The sequence below is a fragment of the Rhinolophus sinicus genome, chromosome 6 (assembly GCF_057876585.1).
Source record: "Rhinolophus sinicus isolate RSI-liver-muscle chromosome 6, RSI-T2T, whole genome shotgun sequence".
NCBI classification, from domain to species: Eukaryota; Metazoa; Chordata; class Mammalia; order Chiroptera; family Rhinolophidae; genus Rhinolophus; species Rhinolophus sinicus.
The window spans coordinates 31,493,307-31,516,849 of record NC_142506.1 but is presented as its reverse complement, the minus strand read 5'-3'; the positions used below and the strand labels follow the sequence as shown (position 1 = coordinate 31,516,849).

Here is a 23,543-nt window from a genome sequence, read left to right as displayed (position 1 = left end):
CAGGAGCGTGAGTGGCCGACAGTGGGCGAGAGCTGGCGAGAGCCACCCTGAGCTGCCATGAGCAGCCGACCAGCGACCAACTGCCTCAGCCCAGAGGGGGAGGTGGGGGGGGAGCACAAGTCTCATAACACCAGCGTGGGCCAGGGAGCTGTGTCCTATACAACTAGACTGAAAAACAGCAGCTTGAATTGGTGTGGTGGGGGGAGGCAGAAAAACCATAAGAGTAGACAGTTTCACTGAAATAAGAGATTGGAGGTTGGTGGAGGTTGAGGATAGAAGACTGAGGATTAACCTTGGAAATCCCTTTAGTTAGAGAATGTATATCAGTTCATATGGTTTGGGTTATAAATGGCAGAAAATGCAACTTAAACTGGTTTAAGCAGTCTCATGTAGGTAAAAAAAAAAGCTTAGGACCAGTGCTATCCTTAGGCATGGCTAATCCATTAGATCTTCTGTATTACACAGCTGCAGCCTCGGGCTCCATCCATATGGTAACTACCAACAGCTTCAGACCCTTTGTTTTCTTTAAAACTAGGAATCAAGAGGAAAGTTTACTTTCCCAAAAGTTTTGTACCTTCTTGGTTTTCATTGAATCTTATGCTCATCCCTAAACCAAATCAAACTTCAGAGAGTATCAAACATGAAAATCTAGAATATAGCAGGATCCCAGCCCTAATAGTCTACTTCCTGGAAAACTAGTCATTAGATTCTTTATTATTATTATTATTATTATTATTATTATTGAAATTTATTGGGGTGACAATGGTCAACAAAACCACATGGCTTTCAGGTGTACAATTCTGTATTACATCATCTATATATTGCCTTGTGTGTTTACCACCCAGAGTCAGCTCTCCTTCCATCACCATGTATTTATTTGATTCTGATATTGCTGGAACACAGCTGTGGCTCAATTGCAAGATGTCTGTATCTCAAGCACGTTGTGTCTCCTGCCTCATCATCAGTGCTCATCTGAGTCTGGCCTGCTTTCTTTCCTCTTGTTCCAGGCTCCCAAATGTTTGTCTGACTTTTAGCTTCCTAATTCTGGCCATTTTCCTGAGCTTTCAGTCCCTACTTTTATATCATTACTTTCCTGAGAATTCTAGGTCTCATTCTTCCTACCGAAGCAAAAAAAAAATAGAATTTGTGTAAAGTTGGGAAATGTTCATGGGTTTAAAAGTGTATACAGTGACACAAAAGCTGTTAACATTTCTACATTGTTTTGTAATAATTCAAATCTAGAATTTTTTCTTACATCCCTTCTCACCCCAGTCAGTAAATGCACAAACTTCTAGTTGTGTAACTTTGGGGAGTTAAGAAGAGCCTTCTAGCAATGCTACTTAGGTTCTCCTTTGAGAAGATATAGACACATTCTGAGGAATATACACATAAGGTATAATGAAATTTTTGTCATGTGGACCAGTTTTTTTAGGCAAAATCTCAGAAACTCATTTAAGACAGTACAATATTGGTATTTTGAAGTAATTCCTGCATAGTAGAAATAGCAAGATCAAAATTCTGTATGTATTAAGTTACTTCTACAAAGGAGATTTTATCATATGCTTACAAATACCTTTTTGTAAATGAAAGCTGCTATAGAATGAGAAAGGTAAATGTCATTCATCTATAAGCTCCAGACAAAATGTTGTCAGGCCTATTTTTAACAAGACTTCTAGAGATAAATAAAACCCTTTCTTTTGATAGTCTTTTCATTGATAATTACCTTTGCTTCCCCAAAGTTGTCCTTTATGTCTGTTTTAGTTCTGGCTTTAATTGTGACCAATCACTCCAAAGTGATGTTTTAGGGGTAATTAGGAATAAACACATCAGAAATGGTGCTTGGCAGGTTTCTCAATGTTTTTAGGAAGAGGTGACAAATAATGAAAGGAAGAAGGCTAGAAACCACCTGTGGTGTTGGACTAGAACCAGAGGTATCAACGTGAATTCACAATTTTTAATATATTTAGTGATAGATACAGAAATATAGATGTATGTGTATACATAAGTAGTATGCATACATAAGTTCGCGAACTCATTACAATGATGTTGCTAACCTTTTTTTTTTTATATCAGAGGAATTATTCATTATGAATTTGTACCAACTGGACAAACAGTTAACCAAGTTTACTATTTGGAAGTGCTGAAAAGGCTGTGTGAAAAAGTTAGACGACCTGAGCTTTTCTCCAACAATTCATGGCTCTTGCATCACAACAATGCACCAGCTCACACGGCACTGTCTGTAAGGGAGTTTTTAGCCAGTAAACAAATAACTGTATTGGAACACCTTCCCTACTCACTTGATCTGGTGATCTGGCCCCCAAAGATAAAGGAAATATTGAAAGGAAGACATTTTGATGATATTCAGTACATCAAGAGTAATACGATGACAGCTCTGAGGGCCATTCCAGAAAAAGAGTTCCAAAATTGCTTTGAAGGGTGGGCTAGGTGCTGGCGTCAGTGCATAGCATCCCAAGGGGAGTACTTCGAAGGTGACGTAGTGATACTCAGCAATGAGGTATGTAGTACTTTTTCTAGCATAAGTTCGCAAACTTAATTGTCTGATCTTGTATACTTCTTAACCTTCCAGGCCTAACTGGGAACAGTGACATTCTAGGGCAGTGAGTATACCTACCACTCATCCTTTGCATTATACATAACATTCTTCAACACATGAAATCAAAAGTCTTTGCAGAAATAGCTGATGGCAGAGATGGGATGGGAAAAATACAAACAAATAAAAATAAAAATGGCTGTATTATTTTTCTCAAAAGAAAAATGCCATATATATGCTTGTTGTAAAAAAAAAAATCAATGTTGGAAAATATAAAGAAGAAAGTATTTTATGTACTCTTTTCAGATTAGTGATAACAACTCTTCAAAAATCATATTTGTTGCAAATATTATTGTTTGTCTTTTTTTTTTAATTACAAGGGTTTTACATTTTTTTATGAAGTAAAATTTATAAGGTTTTCCCCTTTTCATTTCTGGCCTTTGACTCATGATTAGAAAGGCTGCAATTTTCCCTGGATAATAAAAATCTTTATCTTTTCTCCCCTTGTTACTTTTATTTTAATTGACATATATTGAAATATAATATCCTATTGATTTCAGGTGTACATCATAGTGATTCAAATGTTTATATACATTATGAAATGATCCCCACAATAAGTCTGGTCACCATACAAAGTTATTACAATACTATTCCCTGTGCTGTATATTACATCCTCATGACTAAATTATTTTAAAATTGGAAGTTTGTACCTCTTAATCCCTTCACCTACCGTGTTTCCCTGAAAATAAGACCTAGCCGGACGATCAGCTCTAATGCAGCTTTTGGAGCAAAAATTAATATAAGACCCGGTCTTATAGTAAAATAGTATAATATAATATAATATAATATAATATAAAGGGGTGCATATATCTTTTCAAATTGTTGTTTTTATTTGTTTTGGATAAATACCTAGAAGTGGGTAGTTCTATTTTTAAATTTTTTTGAGGATCATCCACAATGTTTTCAATAGAGGCTGCATTAGTTTACATTTCCACCAACAGTATGCAAGTGTTCCTTTTTCTCCACATCCTCACCCACACTTGTTATTTTTTTGTTTTTGATAATAGCCATTCTAACAGGTGTGAGGTGATATCTCATTGTGGTTTTGATGTTTATTTCCCTGATGGTTAGTGAGGTTGAACATCTTTTCATGGGCCTGTTGGTCATCTGTATGTCTTTGGAAAAATGTCTGTTCAGTCCTCTGCCCATTTTTTAATTGGAATTTTTTTTTTAATATTAAGGTGCATAATTTTTATATAGTTTGAATATTAACCCCTTATCAGATGTATGATTTGCAAATATCTTCTCCCACTCAGTAGATTTCCTTTTCCTTTTGTTGCTGGTTTTCTGTGCTATGCAAATGCTTTTTATTTTCATATAACCTATTTGTTTATTTTTGCTTTTGTTGCCCTTATTGGAAAGACTGATCAAAAAAAACACTGCTAAAACTGATGTCAAGGAGCCTACTGCGTGTGTTTTTTGTAGGAGTTTTATGGTTTCAGGTCTTAAATTCAAGTCTTTAATTCATTTTTAATTTATTTTTATATATGTTGTACGAAAATGTTCTAATTTTATTTTTTTGTATGTAGCAGTTCAGTTTTCCCATCACCATTTATTGAAGAGACTGTTTTTTTCCCCAGGGTATATTCTTGCCTCCTCTGTCATATATTAATTGATCAAATATGTATGGCTTTATTTCTGGGCTCTCTATTCTATTCCTTTGATTTATGTGTGTTTTCAAGTCAGTACCATACACTTTTTTTTTGGGGGGGGGGGAAGGGGAACAGGACTTTATTGGGGAACAGTATGTACTTCCAGGACTTTTTTCTAAGTCCAGTTGTTGTCCTTTCAATCTTAGTGTGGAGGGTGCCGTTCAACTTCAAGTTGTTGTCCTTTCAGTCTTAGTTGTGGAGGGTGCAGCTCAGCTCCACGTCCAGTTGCCATTGCTAGTTGCAGGGAGCACAGCCCACCATCCCTTGCAGGAGTCGAACTGGCAACCTTGTGGTTGAGAGGACACACTCCAACCAACTGAGCCATCCGGGAACTCAGCGGCAGCTCAGCTCAAGGTGCCGTGTTCAATTTTAGTTGCAGGGGGCAGAGCCCACCATCCCTTGCAGGACTCGAGGAATCGAACTAGCAGCCTTGTGGTTGAGAACCTGCACTCCAACCAACAACTGAGCCATCCAGGAGACAGCTCAGCTCAAGGTGCCGTGTTCAATCTTAGTTGCAGGGGGCAGAGCCCACCATCCCTTGCGGGACTCAAGGAATTGAACTGGCAACCTTGTGGTTGAGAGCCCACTGGCCCATGTGGGAATCGAACCAGCAGCCTTCGGAGTTAGGAGCACGGAGCTCTAACCACGTGAGCCACTGACCGGCCCCAATACCATACACTTTTTGACTATGAAATTTTTGTAGTAAAGTTTGAAGCCAGGGAGTATGATATCTTCAGCTTTATTCTTCTTTCTCAAGATTGTTTTGTCTCTTCAAGGTATTTTGAGGTTCCATAAAAATTTTAGGATTATTTATTTATTGTTCATTGAAAAACGCCATTGGTACTTTGATAGGGATTGTTTTGAATTTTCTATTGCCTTGGTTAGTACGGACATTTTAACAATATTAATTCTTCCAATCCATCCATGAGTCCATGAGTGCATGGTATATCAGTCCTCTTTTTTTTTTTTTTTTTTGGTCATCTTCAATTACTTTCTTCATTGTCATATAGTTTCCAGAGTACAAATCTTTTACCTCTTTGTTTAAATTTATTCCTAGGTATTTTATTCCTTTTGATGCAGCTATAAATGTGTTTGTTTCCTTCATTGCTCTTTCTGATAGTTTGTTATTAATGTATAGAAATTCAACCAATTTCTTTATATTAATTTTGTATCTTGCAACTTACTGAATACATTTCTTTATTTTAACAGTTTTTTTGGTGGAGTCTTTAGGATTTTCTGTATATAATATAATGTCATCTGCAGACAGTGACAGTTTTACTTTTCTTTCCAATTTTGATACCTTTTATTCCTTTATCTTACCTGATTGCTGTGGCTAGGACTTCTAATAATATATTGAATAAAAGTGGTGAAAGTGGGCATCCTTGTCTTGTTCCTGATCTTAGAGGAAAAGCTTTTATCTTTTTACTGTTGAGTGTGATGTTAGCTGTGGGTTTGCCATTTATGGCCTTTATTATATCGTGATACATTCCCTCTATACCCACTCTGTTGAGAGTTTTTATCATAAATGGATGTTAATGTTATCCTTTTTCTGCATCTATTGAAATGATCATAGATTTGTATCCTTCATTTTGTTAATGACGTGTATGAATTTGCAGATGTCAAAGCATCTTTGCATCCCTGGAATAAATCCCACTTGGTTATGGTGTGCAATGCTTTCAATGTTTTAGTAAATTTTGTTTGCTTATATTTTGTTGAGAATTTTTGCATCTGTGTTCATCAGGGATATTGGCCTGTAATTTTATCTTTTTGTAGTGTCTTTGTCTGGTTTTGGTGTCAGGATAAATGCTGGCCTTGTAAAATGACTTTGGAAACATTTTTTTCCTCATCAAATTTTTGGAACTATTTGTGAAAGATAAGTATCAACTCTTCTTTAAATGTTTGGTAGAAGTCACCTGTGAGGCCATCTGGTCCTGGACTTTAGTTTTTTGAGAGTTTCTGAATTACTGATTCAATTTCATTACTTGTAAGCAGTCTATTCAGGTTTTCTATTTCTTCATCATTTAGTGTTGGAAGGTTGTGTGTTTCTAGGATTTTTTTCATTTCTTCTAGGTTTTCCAATTTGTTGGTGTATAATTGTAGTATTCGCTTATGATGCTTTATGTTTCTGTGATGTCAGTTGTAACTTCTTTTTTCTTTTCGGATTTTATTTATTTGGACCCTCTCTATTTTTTTTCCTGATGAGCCTGGCGTAAGGTTTATCAATTGTGTTTATCTTTTCAAAGAACCAGTTCTTAGTTTCATTGATCTAGTCTATTGTTGTTTTTACTCTCTATTTCATTTATTTACACTCTGTTCTTTATTATTTCCTTTCTTCTGTGAACTTGGGTTTCATTTTTTCTTTTTCTAGTTCCTTTATGTGTAAAGTTAGATTGTTCATTTGAGATTTTTCTTGTTTCTTGAAGTAGGCCTGCATCACTATGATCTTCCTTCTTAGAATTGCTTTTGCTGCACCCCATAGATTTTGGAAAGTAGTGTTTCCATTTTCACTTGTCTGAAGATTTTTTTTTAAATTTCCTCTTTGATTTCTTCATTGACCCATTGGTCGTTCAGTACATGTTGTTTCGTCTCCCAAATGTTTGTTTTTTCCAGTTTTCTTCTTGTAACTGATCCTTAGTTTCATACCATTGTGGATGGAAAAGATGCTTGATATGATTTCAGTCTTGAATTTATTGAGACTTGTTTTGTGGCCTCACATGTGATCGATCCTGGAGAATGTTCCTTAAGCACTTGAAAAGAAGGTGTCTTCTGCTGTTTGGGGATGAAATGTTCTGTATATGTCTATTAAGTTCATTTGATATAATGTGTCTTTTAAGGCCAGTGTTTCCTTACTGATTTTCTGTTAGGTGATCTACTTATTGATATAAGTGTGGTATTAAAGACCCCTAATACTATTGTAGTACTGTCAATTTATTTCTTTATATCTGTTAATATTTGCTTTTTATAGTTTGGTACTTCTATTTTGTGTGCATATATATTTATGAATATTATATCCTTTTCTTGGATTGACCCCTTTATCATTATATAATGCCCTTCTTTGTCTTTTGTTATAGTCTTTTTTGTCAAAGTCTATTTTCTCTGAGATAGTATTGCTACCCCAGCTTTGTTTCCATTTCCCGCTACATGAAATATCTTTTTCAATCCCTTTCAGTCTGTGTGTATCTTTAAATCTGAAGTGACTGTCTTGTAGGCAGCATATAGATGTGTCTTTTTTTTTTAATCCATTCAGCCACTCTGTCTTTTGATTGGAGCATTAAATCTATTTACATTTAAAGTAATTATTGATAGATATGTACTTACTGCCATTTTATTATTTGTTTTTGGTTGTTTTTGTGGTTTTTCTCTGTTTTTTCTTCTCATGGTATCTTCCTTTGTGTTTTGATGTTTCTTCTAGTGTTATTTTTTTATTTTTATTTTTATTTTTTTTTTTTTTTGGTTCCTTTCTCTTATATGTGTCTCGGTATATTGTAAGATTTTGTTTGTTGTTACCCTGAGGCTCATAAATATCGATGTATATAGCAGTCTATTTTAAGCTGACAGACATTTATGTTCTAGTGACTTCTAAAAGCACTACATTTTTACTATCCTGCCATTGTATGTTTTATGTCATATTTGACATCTTTTTATTTTATATATCCCCTAACTACTATAGTTATAGTTGATTTTACTACTTTTGTCTTTTAACTTTGGTATTGTTTTTGTAAGTGGCTGATCTGCTTTTACTATATATTTTTCATTGTCAATGAGATTTTATTAACTTATCTCTTTTCTTATTTCTAATTATGATTATTTTCTTTTCCACTTAAAGAGGAGCCTTTAACATTTCTTGTAAGTCCAATTTAGTAGTGATGAACTCCTTTAGCTTTTGCATTTCTGCAAAGTTCCTTCTCTCTCTTTCAATTCTGAAGGATAAACTTGCCATGTAGAGTATGCTTGGTTGTATGTTTTTTTCTTTCAGCATTTTAAATACATTCTACCATTCCTTTATGGCCTGCAAAATTTCAGCTGAAAATCCACAGATAGCCTTACAGAGTTCCCCATGTATGTGACTAGTTTTGTTTTTCTTGCTACCTTTATAATTCTCCTTTTTTCAGTTAAATTTATTGGGGTGACATCAGTAAGTAAAATTAGGTAGGTTTCAAGTGTACAATTCTATAATACATCATCTATATATTGCATTGTGTGTTCACCACTCAAAGTCAGTTCTCCTTTCATCACTATATATTTGATCATGTTTACCCTCTTCTGCCACCTCCTCCCCCCTTACCCTCTGATAACCACTAAACTATTGTCTGTTTCTATGAGTTTTTATTTGCTTGTTTGTCCTCTTCATTTGTTGCTTTTAGTTTTATATCCCACATATGAGTGAAAACATTGGCACTCGACTTTTTCTGTCTGGCTTATTTTGCTTAGCATGATAATTTCAAGATCTGCTCTTTATCTTTAACTTTTGCCATTTTAATTATAACATGTTAGTGTGGATCTCTTTGGGTTCATCTTGTTTGGGACTGTGTATGCTTCGTGGACTGGATTTCTGTTTCCTTCCCCAAGTTAGGAAAGTTTTCAGCCATTCTTTCTTCAAATAAGTTTTCCGCTCTTTTCTCTCTTCTCCTTCTGGGAGCCCTGTAATTTGAAGGTTGGTAAACTTGATGTTATCACAGCAGTCGCTTAAGAGATCCTCATTTTTTCAATTATTTTTTTCTTTTTGCTGTTCTAATTTGGTGATTTCTATTATTCTGTCTTCCAAATCCCTGGTCCATTTTTCTGTATCATCTAATCTGCTATTGATTCTATCTAGTGTATTTTTCATTTCAGTTACTGATTTCTTTTTTTCTCCCTGTTTTTCTTATATTTTCTCTTTTTGATGGTCTCACTTTGTTCCTCCATTCTTCTCCCATGTTTGGTGAGCATCCTTTATGACCATTAGTTTGAACTCTTTATCAGAATTACTTATCACCACTTCATTATGGTTTTTGGGAGAGGGGGTTATCTTGTTCTTTTGTTTGGAACATATTCCTTTGTCTCATTTTGTTTGACTTTCTGTGTTTGTTTCTACAAATTAGGCAAAGTAGCTACTTCTGGTCTTCAAGGAGTGGCCTTTGTGTAGAAGCAACCCCTATGTAGACTGCATGTCTACATGGCAGGCTGGCTTGGAACTGAAGTGGTGCAGACCACTTAGTTCCCCATATGCACTTTGTCCAGGTGCCTTGGCAGGATGGCTGGAGTCAGAGCAGGCATGGACAGATGGGGGGGGGGGGGCAGGGTGCTCCATGCCAAAACCACCTTGGTGGGATTGCTGGATATGGAGTGGGCACAGGTGGGATGGGGGTTCCCTGGGCGTGCCACACCCACAGGCCACCCTCACAGGACAGCTGGAGCTGGAGTGGGCTTGGGGGCTTCCAGGGTGTACCATACCCAAGCTGCCTTTGTGGGACAGCTGCAGCTGGAGCAGGTGCAGGCTGGGGAGAAGTGCCAGGGCATGCCACTTCAGGGTCACTTTGGTGGGACAGCTGGCGTAAGCTCAGACTGGGGGTGTTCCCAGGGCAGGTTGCACCAGTACCCCCTTAGCAAGATGGCTGGATTGAGTGCAGGTGAAGGGGGCCCCAGAGCATGCCACATGGGGACCATCTTAGCAGGTCTCCTGGAGCTGGGACGGGCACAGACAGCCAAGGGTACACTGGGGCAGCCTTGGCAGGCTGGCAACAGTAACTGGACTGTGCTTTTGCCCCCGCTATTAAGGTTGAAGAGGAACGTAAAAATGGCCCTCGTCCACACCTCCAGTCCCATAGAGAGAGTTCCAGCAGTTCTTTACCTGTTTGACAGATGCTCTAAGATTAGTAAATGGATTTTCTTCACATATAGTCTAGGTGCCCTTTAAGCCACTGTGTTTTCACTGTGCCTGAGGGTGGGTGAGTCTGCACACATACCCCTCAGTGATATCCCTCCCTACTGTAGGTAACTATCTTAAGGGTAGGGTTACTGTTGTTATTGTGTCTCCATCTTTCTATGTGATCTCTCTGTTGTTTGTTGCGCAAAAGCTGTTCAGTCAGTCCTCATTTCTTTTCCAGGAAGAATTGTTCTATATAGATGAATATTCAGTGTGTCTGTAGAAGGAGAGGAGTTCAGGGTCTTCTTACACTGGCATCTTGGACCCTATCAGAAACTGAAACAGCTTGTAGCCGGAAAATAATGCAGTTCTCAAAAAATGATGGGGATGTAGCAAAAGGATACAGGAACCAACTTGAAGGGGTTCCCAGTGGCCAAAGTTGGTTCAATTTAAGCAACATAGTAAATAATGATACTATAAGATTATAATCCACAAAATAAAATAAATATCCATGAGTCCATACTGATATAAATAATTGAACTAATAAATGAGGTAGAAAGGACAGCTCTTTTTATCTTACAATACTAATTAATAAATATTGGAAAATAAGAGCAATAGGAAATCAACATTATGAAGCCCCACAGTAGTAACTGTTGCATTCAAGAACCATTGATGGATGCTAACATTAATGGGTGAAGTTTACCGTAAAAAAGGATACTTGTATAATCTCCAAGTGTCTCCCCACAGATATTTATTATTTACAAATGCCAACTTTACAGTGGCAAAAGCTGGCAGACACCACCACTTTAGCCATGTAATCAGCGTTAACATTACCAGTAATAAAACATCAATATCACTTTCCCAAATATGATGCACTGAGAATAACATCATTTCTCTGGTATTCTTGCCACTAGTGAGAAAACATTAGTAAACACAAATTGAGAGATAGTCTGCAAAATAATTGGCCTGGACTATTCTTGATTATCAAGGTCATGAAAGACAAAGAAAGCTAGAGGATCTGTCATAGACTAAGAAGACTAAGACTTGACCACTAAATTCAGTGGAGATCCTAGGTTGGATCCTGGACCAGACAAAGGACATTCATGGGGAAAATGGCAAAACTTAAGATCTGTAGATTACTTAATAGTATTATATCAATGTGAATTTTATGATTTGTACTATTTATACAGTATTTGTACTATGGTTACGTAGCTGGGTGAAGGTGTATGGGAACTCTGACTTTTGCGACTTGGGTAGGTCTAATGTTATTTCAAAATTAAAAATATTTGTATGGGTTTTGTTTTTTGTTTTTTTTGTTTGTTTGTTTGTTTGTTTTTGTTTTTAGAAGAAGGGAACTTGGAATACATGACTTCTAAAATCTCTTCCATCTAGTCTTACTGTTCTACAATACAGTGATGCAAATGAAGAGTGACAGATTTAAGTACTTTTATTTTCTGTCTGTCAATTAAGAAATATATTGAGACTACTGAAAATAGGATCAGATTCTAAACTGTCAATTCAGTTCAGTGGAGTATGTCCTGAATAGCTACTGTTGTGCCCAGTACTCTACTGAGTAAGATGGTCCTTGCCTCCAAGATGATCATAGTCTGCTGGAGCTTGAAAATGATGTGGTGATCTTCCCTGTCAATCACTTAGATTACTAAGGTCTCTCTTCCTTGATGTTTTAAAATAATGCAGTTGGATAAAATAGTATGGAAATTGGTAAGTGTTGTATACCTATCCAAGAGAGTAAGAGCCACCAAGGTGGCCGCAAGATTTTTCAGTCTGGGTGCTTGATGAGATAATGGTAAGTATTAATTCAGCTAAGCAACCTAGGGGGCTTTTGGTATTAAACACTTAGTGTATGAGGGACCAATAGGGCATTCACATTAAGATGCCACCAGAAATCACTAGTAAACACAAACTCAGAGAGATTCTGCAAAAGTTGGCCTGGACTATTCAAGAGTATAAAGGGCATGAAAGACAAAGCTATAGGGTCTGCCATAGACTTAAGGAGATTGACAACTAAATTCAGTGGGGACCTTAGGTTGGATCCTGGACCAGAAAAAAGTCATTAGTGGGGAAAATGGCAAAACTTAAGATCTGTAGATTACTTAATATTATTATATCAATGTGAATTTTATGATTCCAGTATTTGTACTATGGTTACATAGCTGAGTGAAGGTATGGTGGGAACCCTCATAATTGGATATTTCATTGTAGGGTAGTATGAAGAGGGGTGTATTTGAAAATAAAGAGTATATAATTCTGACATTCCCTTAGTGTTCATTTACTGTATGATTGTATTGCATTAAGCTTGTACTTTCATAATCCGGTTATGACAAATCACTGAATAATGAATTGGTATGTTTCATTTAGCAGATATTTACTGTTGAGAAGTTTTAACTTTCAGGAAATGTAATGCAGTTAAGCCAGGAAGTTATGACTTATGTTCTAAACTCCGTTAATAAAGATGATTTTTGATATGTGGGTATTTGGTGGCCTGTTTCTATTTTCTTTATTCTCTGTTTAATTTTTATTCTTTAAATAAAGTGTAGCTTTGAACCCAGAAAAATGTGTAAATGAAGTGGAAGTCTTAATGCCACAATGTATTTGATGAAAAATTTTAAGAAATTTTCACCATCGTAATTTGTGACAAGTCTTAGCCCTAACACTTTTGTGGGCATCATGTCTTCTGTGGAAGATTAAAAGTTGTGTATCTTATTTCTGCAGTAGGAACATACAGCATATATGATGTTTTTAGGTCCACAGAATTGAAAAGTCAATGTGGGTACTGTACTTTGAAAAGTGTATACTGTCAGTCTAAGGTGTTTTTTAATCTTTCATCTCTTTTAAGGATCAAATATCCTTAGAAAAATAAGCCATGGGCATTACAAACGTGGCCTGGTGAAATTCAATATTTACAATGACAATTCAGAATATGAGCTCCTTGGGAGAAAGTTAACCCACCACTCTAACTTTGCATCCAAATATCTTAAAGTGTGCCATTGGTTTTATGAAAAGGTTTTGATCTACACTTCTAGTTTAAGTTCAAAAGAAAACCTACATTTTAAAGTGTATTCCTTTTCTGGGTATATTTACTTTGAACTACAGCATATAGTTTTTCTCATAAATCTAACCTGCCACTATCTGTTTTTAAGACTTTGTAAACTTCAAGTGGTTATGATGTGTGAAGTTTGGATTAAACTAAAATTTTTAGAAAACACATGTTATATATTTTGATTGTTTTGATTTTAACGTGGGCCAGTCAAAAACTTGAGTGTCTAGCAAAGTAATATACTATACTTTTACTGTAAGAAATCACAGAAAATTGCCCTTTCTCATCATGTTAACAATAGACAAATGAAGCAGCTGTTTTTATTCTTAATGTAGTTGTTTGAAAAACTTGCACAATTTAATGAAAATGTCTCTACTCATAAAACTTAAAATGCTCACACATGGAAAAAGTCATAATGTTTTGGCAAATATTGCTTTGTTAGGAATGTGAATAAGGTATACCTGCTTCATAACTAGAATTCTAGAGAAATGGCATAAAACTGTGGGGGAAAGCCAACTGAAAAAGAAGATTCTGACAAAGGATGAATTAATGACCTTAGAAAAGATGATTCTTGCGCAAACATATTTTTTGAAATGAAAGAATTATAATATATACCCCTCTCCATTTCTTTTTTGTTTCTTCAGGCATAATTCTTGGGTCATCATTTCTACTCAATATAAACGATTTTCTCCTTAAAACAAGTCTCAAAGAAAGAAGTCGGATTCTGATAGGACCATGTTGTGCTACTGCCAATCTGGAAGCTAAGTGGTGTAAACACAGTGGCAATCCCGGCCCAGAACAGTCCATACCAAAAATATCTATCGACTTGAGAGGAGGTCTGCTACAGGTCTGTGGGGATTGGCCACATTTTTCCCATAAGTTTTTAACTAGCCTTTGTTCCGTTTTTAACTCTTAGTAAATTTTAAATCTTGATGTGGTGAGAAAGGGTATTGTCAGATTGCTGTCTTATTAAACATTTTTAACAGCTTTATTGAGATATAATTCACAGACCATGCAATTCACCTAATTAGAGTGCACAATTCACTGTTTTTTTAGTACATCCACTGAGTTGTGTGGTCAGCACTACAATCCATTTCACTCCATTTTAGAACATTTTCACATACACACACTCCCCAAATCCTGTATCCATTTGCATTTGTTCCCCATTACCCTCTAATCCCCTCTCCAGGCACAGGCAACCACTAATCTGTTTTCTGTCTACATATCTGACTTTTCTGGACATTTCATGTAAAAATGTGGTGGTGGTTTGTGAGTGGCTTCTGTCACTTAGCACAGTGTTTTCAATGTTCATCCATGTTTTAGCAGGTGCCAGTACTTCATTCATTTTTATGGCCAAATAATATTCCACTATATGGATATACCATATTTTGATTATCCTTTCAACTGATGGACATTTGGCTTCTTTCCATGTTTGACTTAAGAATAACGCTGCTATGAACATTTGTGTACAAGCTTTTTCATGGACATATGTTTTCATTTCTCTTGGATATATGACTAGGAATGGAATTGCTGGGTAATTAAACTTTTTTCTAATATGTAGACTTTTCTAATTGCCAAGTAGTCTACCTGTGTCAATGACAGTGTCATCAGCAATATATAAGAACGTTTTCTTAATGGCAGATTCCTTAGATTAAATTATGATGCTATTGACTAACACTTGACACATTGCAACCTTTTATGCATTTCATTTAGAGCCAAGTATAGAATGTGTGAGGGTATTCAACTTATTTCTTGATAACTTTCTACTTGGGTAGATTTGAATGTATTCTTTATATGAGTTGATGTCCCCCAAATTTGACACACACAAAAAAAAAACTTGAGAAATTCACAATTACAGACAATGGAAATGACTAATTTGTTAGTAATGGAGGCTTATTATATATAAATTTCTTGTTTTCATCAAAAACTTGTGTTGCCTCAACTTATTCATCAGTTTTCTTACTGGCACAGAGCTAGATGTGGGGGGATCCTAATAACTTACTGCTTTGTACTGCTGGAAATTGTGCACATCTATCAGAAATCTTCATATATTTAACAATAAGCATGTAATTTTGTATTGTTTTATCAAGAATATTAATTGTATTAGCATTTTTTTCAAGGCAGCAGAGTAACTCCACATTAAAAACAATAAGAGCAAAACTAAAGTATATCATTTCTACATCATAAATTTACTGACTGTCTCTTAATAATTTAAAGGCTAGAGCACAGTGTTCAACTCCCCAGCTTGATTTTTCACCGACCTCTGTTTTTCCAGAGCCAACAAAAAAACAGTATTGGTAAAAACAAAAGTAGACTTAACATCATATCTCTTACCTTTACGTCTGAGCTGCCTTAAATCCAGACAGCAGAACCTAAGCCTGGGGTTCAAATTTAGCCACAGGTATAGGGTTATTCTTTTCTACCTCTGTGTATTCTTTTTTCTTTTCTGTGTTATATGGTTTTCCTAGAATTAATGGTTGCATTGCCTTTATCCAATTATTCAGAGAAATTTAATATTGAAATTTTGAGCCCTCTGAAATTATTATTACCCATTGGTCAGACTTTTATTATAGATTAATATTCTTCACATGCAGAAAGTGGGAACTTCATTCTCTCTATTAGAAGAAACACCAAGACCTTTGTTCTGAAACTCTACGGTAGCTCCTGTGCAGTTGATTCTCAGGGTGTAGAATACTGTGTGTTTGTACATTTTCACTCAACACAGAAGTTGGGAGCCTTCTGAGTTCAGATTCATTTAGCATCTTCCCTATCTTTTTCTCTTAAAAATAAAAGTGCAAAGAAAAGAACCCTATAATCAAGATGTGTTTATTTAATCTCATGACAAAATGTAGAAAGCTATTCTACAAGGTTACTATTGCTTTATTAACATTTTGGCCTAGAGGATCTCCATCGCCTTCTCTCATACTGCAAATAGATGTTCTTTTCCCTCTTAGCTAAGTTAATTAATAAACATTACCTCATATTAACATAATTTCATCATTAATTCAGCATTTAAAATTGATCATTATTCACATGGTATAATTGATTTTCTTTCTTTTTCTTAAGATTTTTTTTTTTATTGGGAGAAGGGGAACAGGACTTTATTGGGGAACAGTGTGTACTTCCAGGACTTTTTTCCAAGTCAAGTTGTCCCTTCCGTCTTAGTTGTGGAGGGCGCAGCTCAGCTCCAGGTCCAGTTGCCATTGCTAGTTGCAGGGAGCACAGCCCACCATCCCTTGCGGGAGTCGAGGAATTGAACTGGCAACCTTGTGGTTGAGAGCCTGCACTCCAACAAACTCAGCCATTCAGGAGGCAGCTCAGCTCAAGGTGCCATGTTCAATCTTAGTTGCAGGGGCGCTGCCCACCATCCCTTGCGGGACTTGAGGAATTGAACTGGCAACCTTGTGGTTGAGAGCCCCCGCGCTCCAACCAACAACTGAGCCATCTGGGAGGCAGCTCTGTTCAAGGTGCCGTGTTCAATCTTAGTTGCAGGGGGCAGAGCCCACCATCCTTTGCGGGACTCGAGCAATTGTACTGGCAACCTTGTGGTTGAGAGCCCACTGGCCCATGTGGGAATCGAACCAGCAGCCTTCAGAGTTAGGAGCATGGAACTCTAACCGCCTGAGCCACTGGGCTGGCCCGATTTTCTTGTTTTTATATATTTACTCAAGTAATAGAATTATCTCCCATAATAGGTCAATTACTTCTTAAAAATTATAGCTAAGTTATTGTCAGTAATTAAATTGAACATAATTGTAGTGATGCATTAATTCAAATATGATTGTACCTAATTATCTTCATGAAATGTTTGTATTTAAAAGCCACTAAAATTTTTCATATAATTTTAAAGGTTTTCTGGGGTCAAGAACATTTGAATTGTTTAGTTCTTCTACATGAATTACTCAATGGATACCTTAATGAGGAGGGAAATTTTGAAGTGCAAGTTTCTGAAGCAGTGCCACATATGCCCTCTCCTGTGGAAAAGAATCAAATGTCCAAAAGTGAACAAAGTTCAGATGACCTACGGACAGGTCTATTTCAGTATATACGTGATGCTGGTAAGTAACTATAGCTTCAGTGTGTGTGTGTTAGTGTTAACTGCACATTCACTAAAGGATAACACAACAAGATGACTTCAGAAGTGCATTAATATGTGCGGTACGAAAATACTATATTGCCAATCAGACTCTCTTCAGAAAAAATTCTTGCTTTTTCCTGTATCAAACAGTATAAAAATGACCAAACAGCTTCTTTATATATTTTTCTTTTATTTTCATCAATTTTTCTTGCTCTCATAAACCAGCATGTTTCCCTTCAAAAGCATACAATTAATTTTACTTTCATTTAACAGAACCTTTAAAAACGCCTGGCGTTTATGAAGTCTTGTTTTACAATGAAACCGAAGATAGCCCAGGGATGATGTTATGGAGATATCCAGAACCTCGAGTGCTCACCCTTGTACGGATAACTCCTGTGCCCTTCAACACCACCGAGGATCCAGATATTAGCACAGCAGACCTTGGTGATATGCTGCAGGTATGTAATGACTATTCATCTTAAAATAAAAACATGGTGGGAAAGTGCTCTTGAGCTACTAGGAAAGATGTTTGGAGCATACCTATTTTTTTTCCATCAATTGAGTCTATTGATGAAGAGAAATATACATATAGATGTATATACATACACAAACACACAAAGCATTTTAAAATATGAGAATAATATAATTCAGATTCATGGTACATGGTAGTTTGGAGAGTTGTCAATTCTACTCTTTGTCCTGTTGTAGGCAGGGTACATGGTCACTAACTGTAATAAGACAAACAGGTGTCATTCTGTTCACCACACATTTTTTGTGTGCCTACCATGTGCTCACAACTCTTAAGCATTTCTAGAACTGCTCCATGAAATAAAGTATGTCCACATGAAGCCAGGATGGATGACTCAGTTTTAATTTTCCAGAGTTGAAAATGGTCTTGGGGCCTGAGATAGGCTAATAGGAAAACCATCTAACTGGTGATCATATTCTGTATGATTTTGTGAAAGTTTTTTACTTGTTGGTTCCCTGAGTTTAATGTAAATGTCATTGTGGATATCACTCTATTATCGTTCTACTTATTAATATTCTGTGAATCTGAATTTCTCCCAAAATTTGTTTTTCTCTTAGTCTTCCACCTATTACCAGATTACACACCATTCACTTAGAGCCTCGGGGTCGTTCCTGATTGCTCTTTCCCTGATTCTCTGCATCTGATTCATCAACAAGTCCTATCAGTTCTACTTCCAAAATATGTCCCTATTCTATCTATTTCTCTCAGTTTCTACTGGTGCAGCCTGAGTCCTGGCTACCATCTTCTGGTCCTTACTACAGCAGCTTCTTAATTGGTCTCTATAATCCCAGTCTTACCTTCCTGTAATGCATTTTCCAAACAACTAAGGTGATCTTTTAAAAATGTAAATCAGGTCACATCATTCCCCTAAGTTAAAACATGGTGTCTTCCTCTGACACTTAGAACCAAATTCACATATCTTGCTGTGACCCACAGGACCTATGATCTGTCCCTTTTCTACCTCTCTGCCTGCATCTCATGCCAGTCTCCCCACTTCTCACTGTGCTCCAGCCACACCAGCCTCCTTTTTCTCCTTGAGCACACCACTTAAGAGACATTTCTCTTGCGTTCTTCCCATCTTTGTCAGTCAGGTATACCATCTCAAATGTCATATCCTGGTTAGCTCACTACCACTACTGTATTCTGTGTTGCTTTTTTTTTTACTTTCTTCATAGCTCTTATTGCTGTTCACAATTATCGTATGCATTTATTTATTTACTTGCTTATGGTCTTTCCATCTCTACTGTTAGAAAATAACCATATGATTTCACTCGTGTGGGATATAAAATTGAAAGCAACAAATGAACAAGACAAACAAACAGAAACTCATAGACACAGACAACAGTATAGTGGTTACCGAGGGAAAGGGGGGAGGGAGGAAGGTAGAAAAGGGTAAAGGGGGTCAAATATATGGTGACAGAATGAGATTTGACTTTGGGTGATGAACACACAATATAATATAAAGAATTGTACACTTGACACCTGTATAATTTTACTAAACAGTGTCACCCGAGTAAATTTAATTAAAAAAATAATTCTTGTATGTCTTGATCACTAATCTCCAGCCTCTGGTACATAGAGATATTCACTCATTTTTTTAATGACTGCTCTATACTTCTCAAATCAGAGTAATAATATAAATCAGAGAGGTCTAAGGTACATATTAGCATAAGTATGTTCTTATTGAATTGTTTTTTAAATTCTTGATTATAATATATTTAGTCAGATTTTCACCTTCCGAATTGATGACAATGATATGTGTCGTCATTTTGTCAAGTGAACCCAGAGTGTGCAGAACTGTCCAGTTTGCCAAGATGTTGACAGTCTCTTCTTTCTTTTTTTTCCCTTGTCGTGAGAACTTTTAAGATCTGCTTTCTTAGTATTTCTTTGATTTTTAAATCCTCAGATTTGTTTTTCATCCTGTCAAGGTCATATTCATTATTTTCTTATCTATCAGTATTCTTGGATAATTTTTGCTAAATAAAACAGCAATATCTTTGAATCCATTAGACTTGCCTAAATACAGAACATTGGTATTTTCCATCAAAAAGAAAACACTCCTATATCAAAGTTTCAGCATCATGTAAGACTTTCTGATTTGGGGGGTTCATATTTATAGATGAATGTCAATATATTTATTAACATAAATATGATAACGCTTAGTGGTTGTATTATGTCAGTTGTATTAAATAGGGCGTTTAATACTGAGATGTGGACAGAGTTGAAAGATAGGGATGCTGGCCTAAGAGGCAAGTCAAGGTGTCGCCTGCTGTAAACTGAAAAGGACAGCTTGATCCCAGTGCTGGGAAGGAACACCTAGAATCAGCCGCTGGGATGGAAGAACAGAGCAGGCCTGGCGGAAGTTTGCATTGCTGCTGAGTTCTCCACCCAGTCCTTATATAGCAGGTCCTCAAATAATATTTCATTGTAACATTGATGACATGCCATAGGAACACACCTCTTGTTTATGTCAATTCCTAGGGTAAAGTTGGTTTCATTATACATCATTTCACCGTGGTTCCAAGAACCTATGGCCCACGTTATGTGAGGATTTAACTTTTGCCCTGAGTAGGAGCAGAATTTGCCCCAAGGGTCGGGGTGAGCTTTATCTGTGGAAATAACTCTCTGGGTTGCAATCTTAGAACCATACAATTTAATTTCCTTGGAGCTTTGGCAGAAAACAGAAAACATGTTGCATGAATCACAGGTTTGATCCAGTATGATAGTTTTCCCCTGAGTACTTGCAGTGCCAGACCCTGGGCTTCGTCCTGAGATTCAGAGACAGTAAGGCAGTACCTACTCATAAGAAACTCTCTGTCTAGCAGAGAACTTTCTATGGTTGTTTGGATAGAAGAGTCTCCCTAATTTCAGCTTTCAAGGAGAACCTCTAATTGTCAGATCGTTTTCCTGCTATATGGATTATCTCTAGGTCTGTACCAGAGGCGCACCTGAAATACTGAACTCCGATCCTGCATTGCAGGGAGCTTATGAAAAGAAGGCCCTTTATCATAATGCTGTAGTGCTGATAGCGGGGACATTAAAGTCTCAACGGCTGACTCCTTTTCCCCTCCCCTTTTTGGTTTACTAGCTCAGTAACCTTAGTGATCTCCTTGAGCCTTAATTTCCTCAACAGAACTCTGGAGTTAATGTTATTTACATTTCAGAGTTGTCCTGAGAATTAAATGAAATACTATAGTTAAAACAAATACATGCCATACATATAGTGAGCTCTTAATAAATGTTAATTTCCTTCCCTCCACGCCTCCTTTAAAAGCAACTGCCAGGACCACCAAAAGAGCTTCCTAAATGGAATTCCAGCCTTCAGTCCATCTTCCTTCCAAACTGTCCCACTAAGTTCTTAAAGGACAGGTGGATTGTATCACTTCCCTGAGACAAACCTTTAGTGATTCTATCAACCTGCTAGGCTGACCTTGAGAGCCCTCCGTAACCTCTCACCCCCACCCAGCTTTGGGCTTCACTCCCTGACACATGATCTGTGCTCTCCTCGAACTGGCCTATTCAGCATTCCCCAAACCAGCTTGTGACATCCCACTTCCATCCCACTCAGTCTTCATTTGAATCTCTCCTTTCTCTGAAATCCTATTCACACTTCCAGACAGCTCACATACCATCTATTTCACGAAGCCTTTCCTGGACACCAGCTCCAAATATGATACCACCTTCCTCTCTAGTTCTCTAGCACTCATGGCACCACTTTTATGCTATTTCTTACCTTATTCCTCACGTTTTTAACTATGTGTCCATATCTTTTTTTTGTATTTTTAATTAAATTTATTGGGCTGACAATGGTTAGTAAAATTGCATAGTTTTCAAGTATACAGTTCTATAATACATTATCTATATATCATATTGTGTTCTCACCACCCAGAGTCAAAGGAGGTCAAATATATGGTGATGGAAGGAGAAATATGTGTCCATATCTTGTCTCCCTCCTAGATTATAGGTTTCCCAAGGAAATGATCATATCTAATTTGTCATTATGTCCTTTGCAGTATCCACTGCAGTGGAGGTATTCAATAAATATATTGAATAGATGAATGGATGAATGTCATATTCCTATTTTGTATTATTCAAAATTATTACATAGTTTGTCACTATTTTATGGGCTCTTGAATGAGTTTTGGTTTTACAAACTGAATTATGTCAGGATGCATTGTATTATGCTTCAGTGGTATTATCTACCATAAACACACAGTCTAATGTCATTACATTACACAGGCTCTTGGTGAGATCATTGAATGTTCTGCTAAGCCCACTGCCCCCTAGACAGAGGCTTAAATACAAAGATAAGGTAATTTCCTTGGTTGTAGTCCTAAAAACAGAAACAAGCTTAGATGACTTTTTCTTTCAGGACCATTTATTTCATAAAAAAAACTGACCTTATAGAGTTCACTTACACAGAACCCTCAAATTTGTCTCTTTATATACCTTTCTGTGATTCATAATGGGATTTATAAACAGTCTCCCCAAATGACTTTATGGAATTTATTTGGAAAACATGTCTCTAATAGTAAATCAAACTAACCACAGATTCTGAATAAAGACCCTAAAATTAATGTTCACAGAAAGCAAAAGGAGCTTATTTTGTGATCAGTTTATCATCTTGTCATGTTAAATTTTAAGTGTTAGTATATTTAGGATCTGTAAGGTAGAGTAATGCCATCAACCTAGTAGGAATGTTGTGTGGTTTAAATGAGCTTAAAAGTAGGAAATCTCTGGTACTGTGTCTGGCACATACTGAGTTTCCCTCTCTCCTCATTCTATTGTGTACACTGCCTACTGAGGATTCCATTTTGGAAGTACAGCGTTCCCAGATTGTAAAATGTTAATTCATCCTCTGTGGTAGAATTAGTAATGGGTATTTTTAATTCTCACACAGATCTGTCATCGTGCTTGTTCTTATTCTCTCAATATTGTATTATTCTTGTTCTCATATTTATTTTCATTTATGCGTTGCACTACATTTTTAGATATCTTCATTTGGTATGTGACAATAGGCCAAATTAAATATCATCTTTGCACCAAGGATCCTAAGAGCATAAAGCTTGAGCATTATAATTCAATACAAATACTAAATGGATTGGGATCACTAAAGCAATTTAAACACATGGGAAGCAAAGTCTCAGAAGTAAAGGGCAGGATAAGTTTGGCATTGATAACACGCTTTATGGGTTAAAAAGAAAGATACAAGAGCTAAAGTCAGGAATTTCTCTAATGCAAGAAATATCTAGGACGTACATAAGATTCCTGGTGTTAAAGTCAGAGGAAAAAGAAAGAAAATGTTTAGGTAATATAGGAAAAAATTAACACAGGCCGCAAAACTTGATATTAGATAAATAAACACTTAGATTCAAATCTATACCTTTAGAAAATGTGAATATAAATTAATAAATGAGATAAACATACCTGTTATTTTCTATTTCTACTCCATAACACTTCTCATCAACAAATAATTATGGAATGTCTTTTCAATATCAATATAGCGTACAACAATGTATAGACAATGAGGATATGAAGAGAAAAAAGATCTGTCACTACTCTTATAAGGTTTATAATATAATTGAAAAGAGAGGGCATAATTGCATGTGTAAACTCATAAGATAAAATATCTGAATATATATTAAGATAAACCCATACATTTATATAGAAGGAATCTGGGGAATTTGGAATTTGAGGATTCTGACATCTGAAAAGTAAATTGAATTAATTGGGAAAAGAGAATAAATTTATTATTAAAACTGTGTGATTT

General features: G+C 36.3%; 1 protein-coding gene across 8 annotated transcripts in view; it reads left to right on the top strand.

Annotated features, from left to right (window-relative positions):
* VPS13B (vacuolar protein sorting 13 homolog B) overlaps positions 1-23,543 on the top strand; it is a 735,829-nt gene that overhangs the window by 572,877 nt on the left and 139,409 nt on the right. For all 8 annotated transcript variants that reach the window (XM_074316465.2, XM_019757646.3, XM_019757649.3 and 5 more), the window contains exons 37-39: positions 13,811-14,013; positions 17,017-17,224; positions 17,518-17,702. In XM_074316465.2, the coding sequence (XP_074172566.2) occupies positions 13,811-14,013; positions 17,017-17,224; positions 17,518-17,702 (596 nt within the window). The remainder of the gene's footprint in view (positions 1-13,810; positions 14,014-17,016; positions 17,225-17,517; positions 17,703-23,543) is intronic.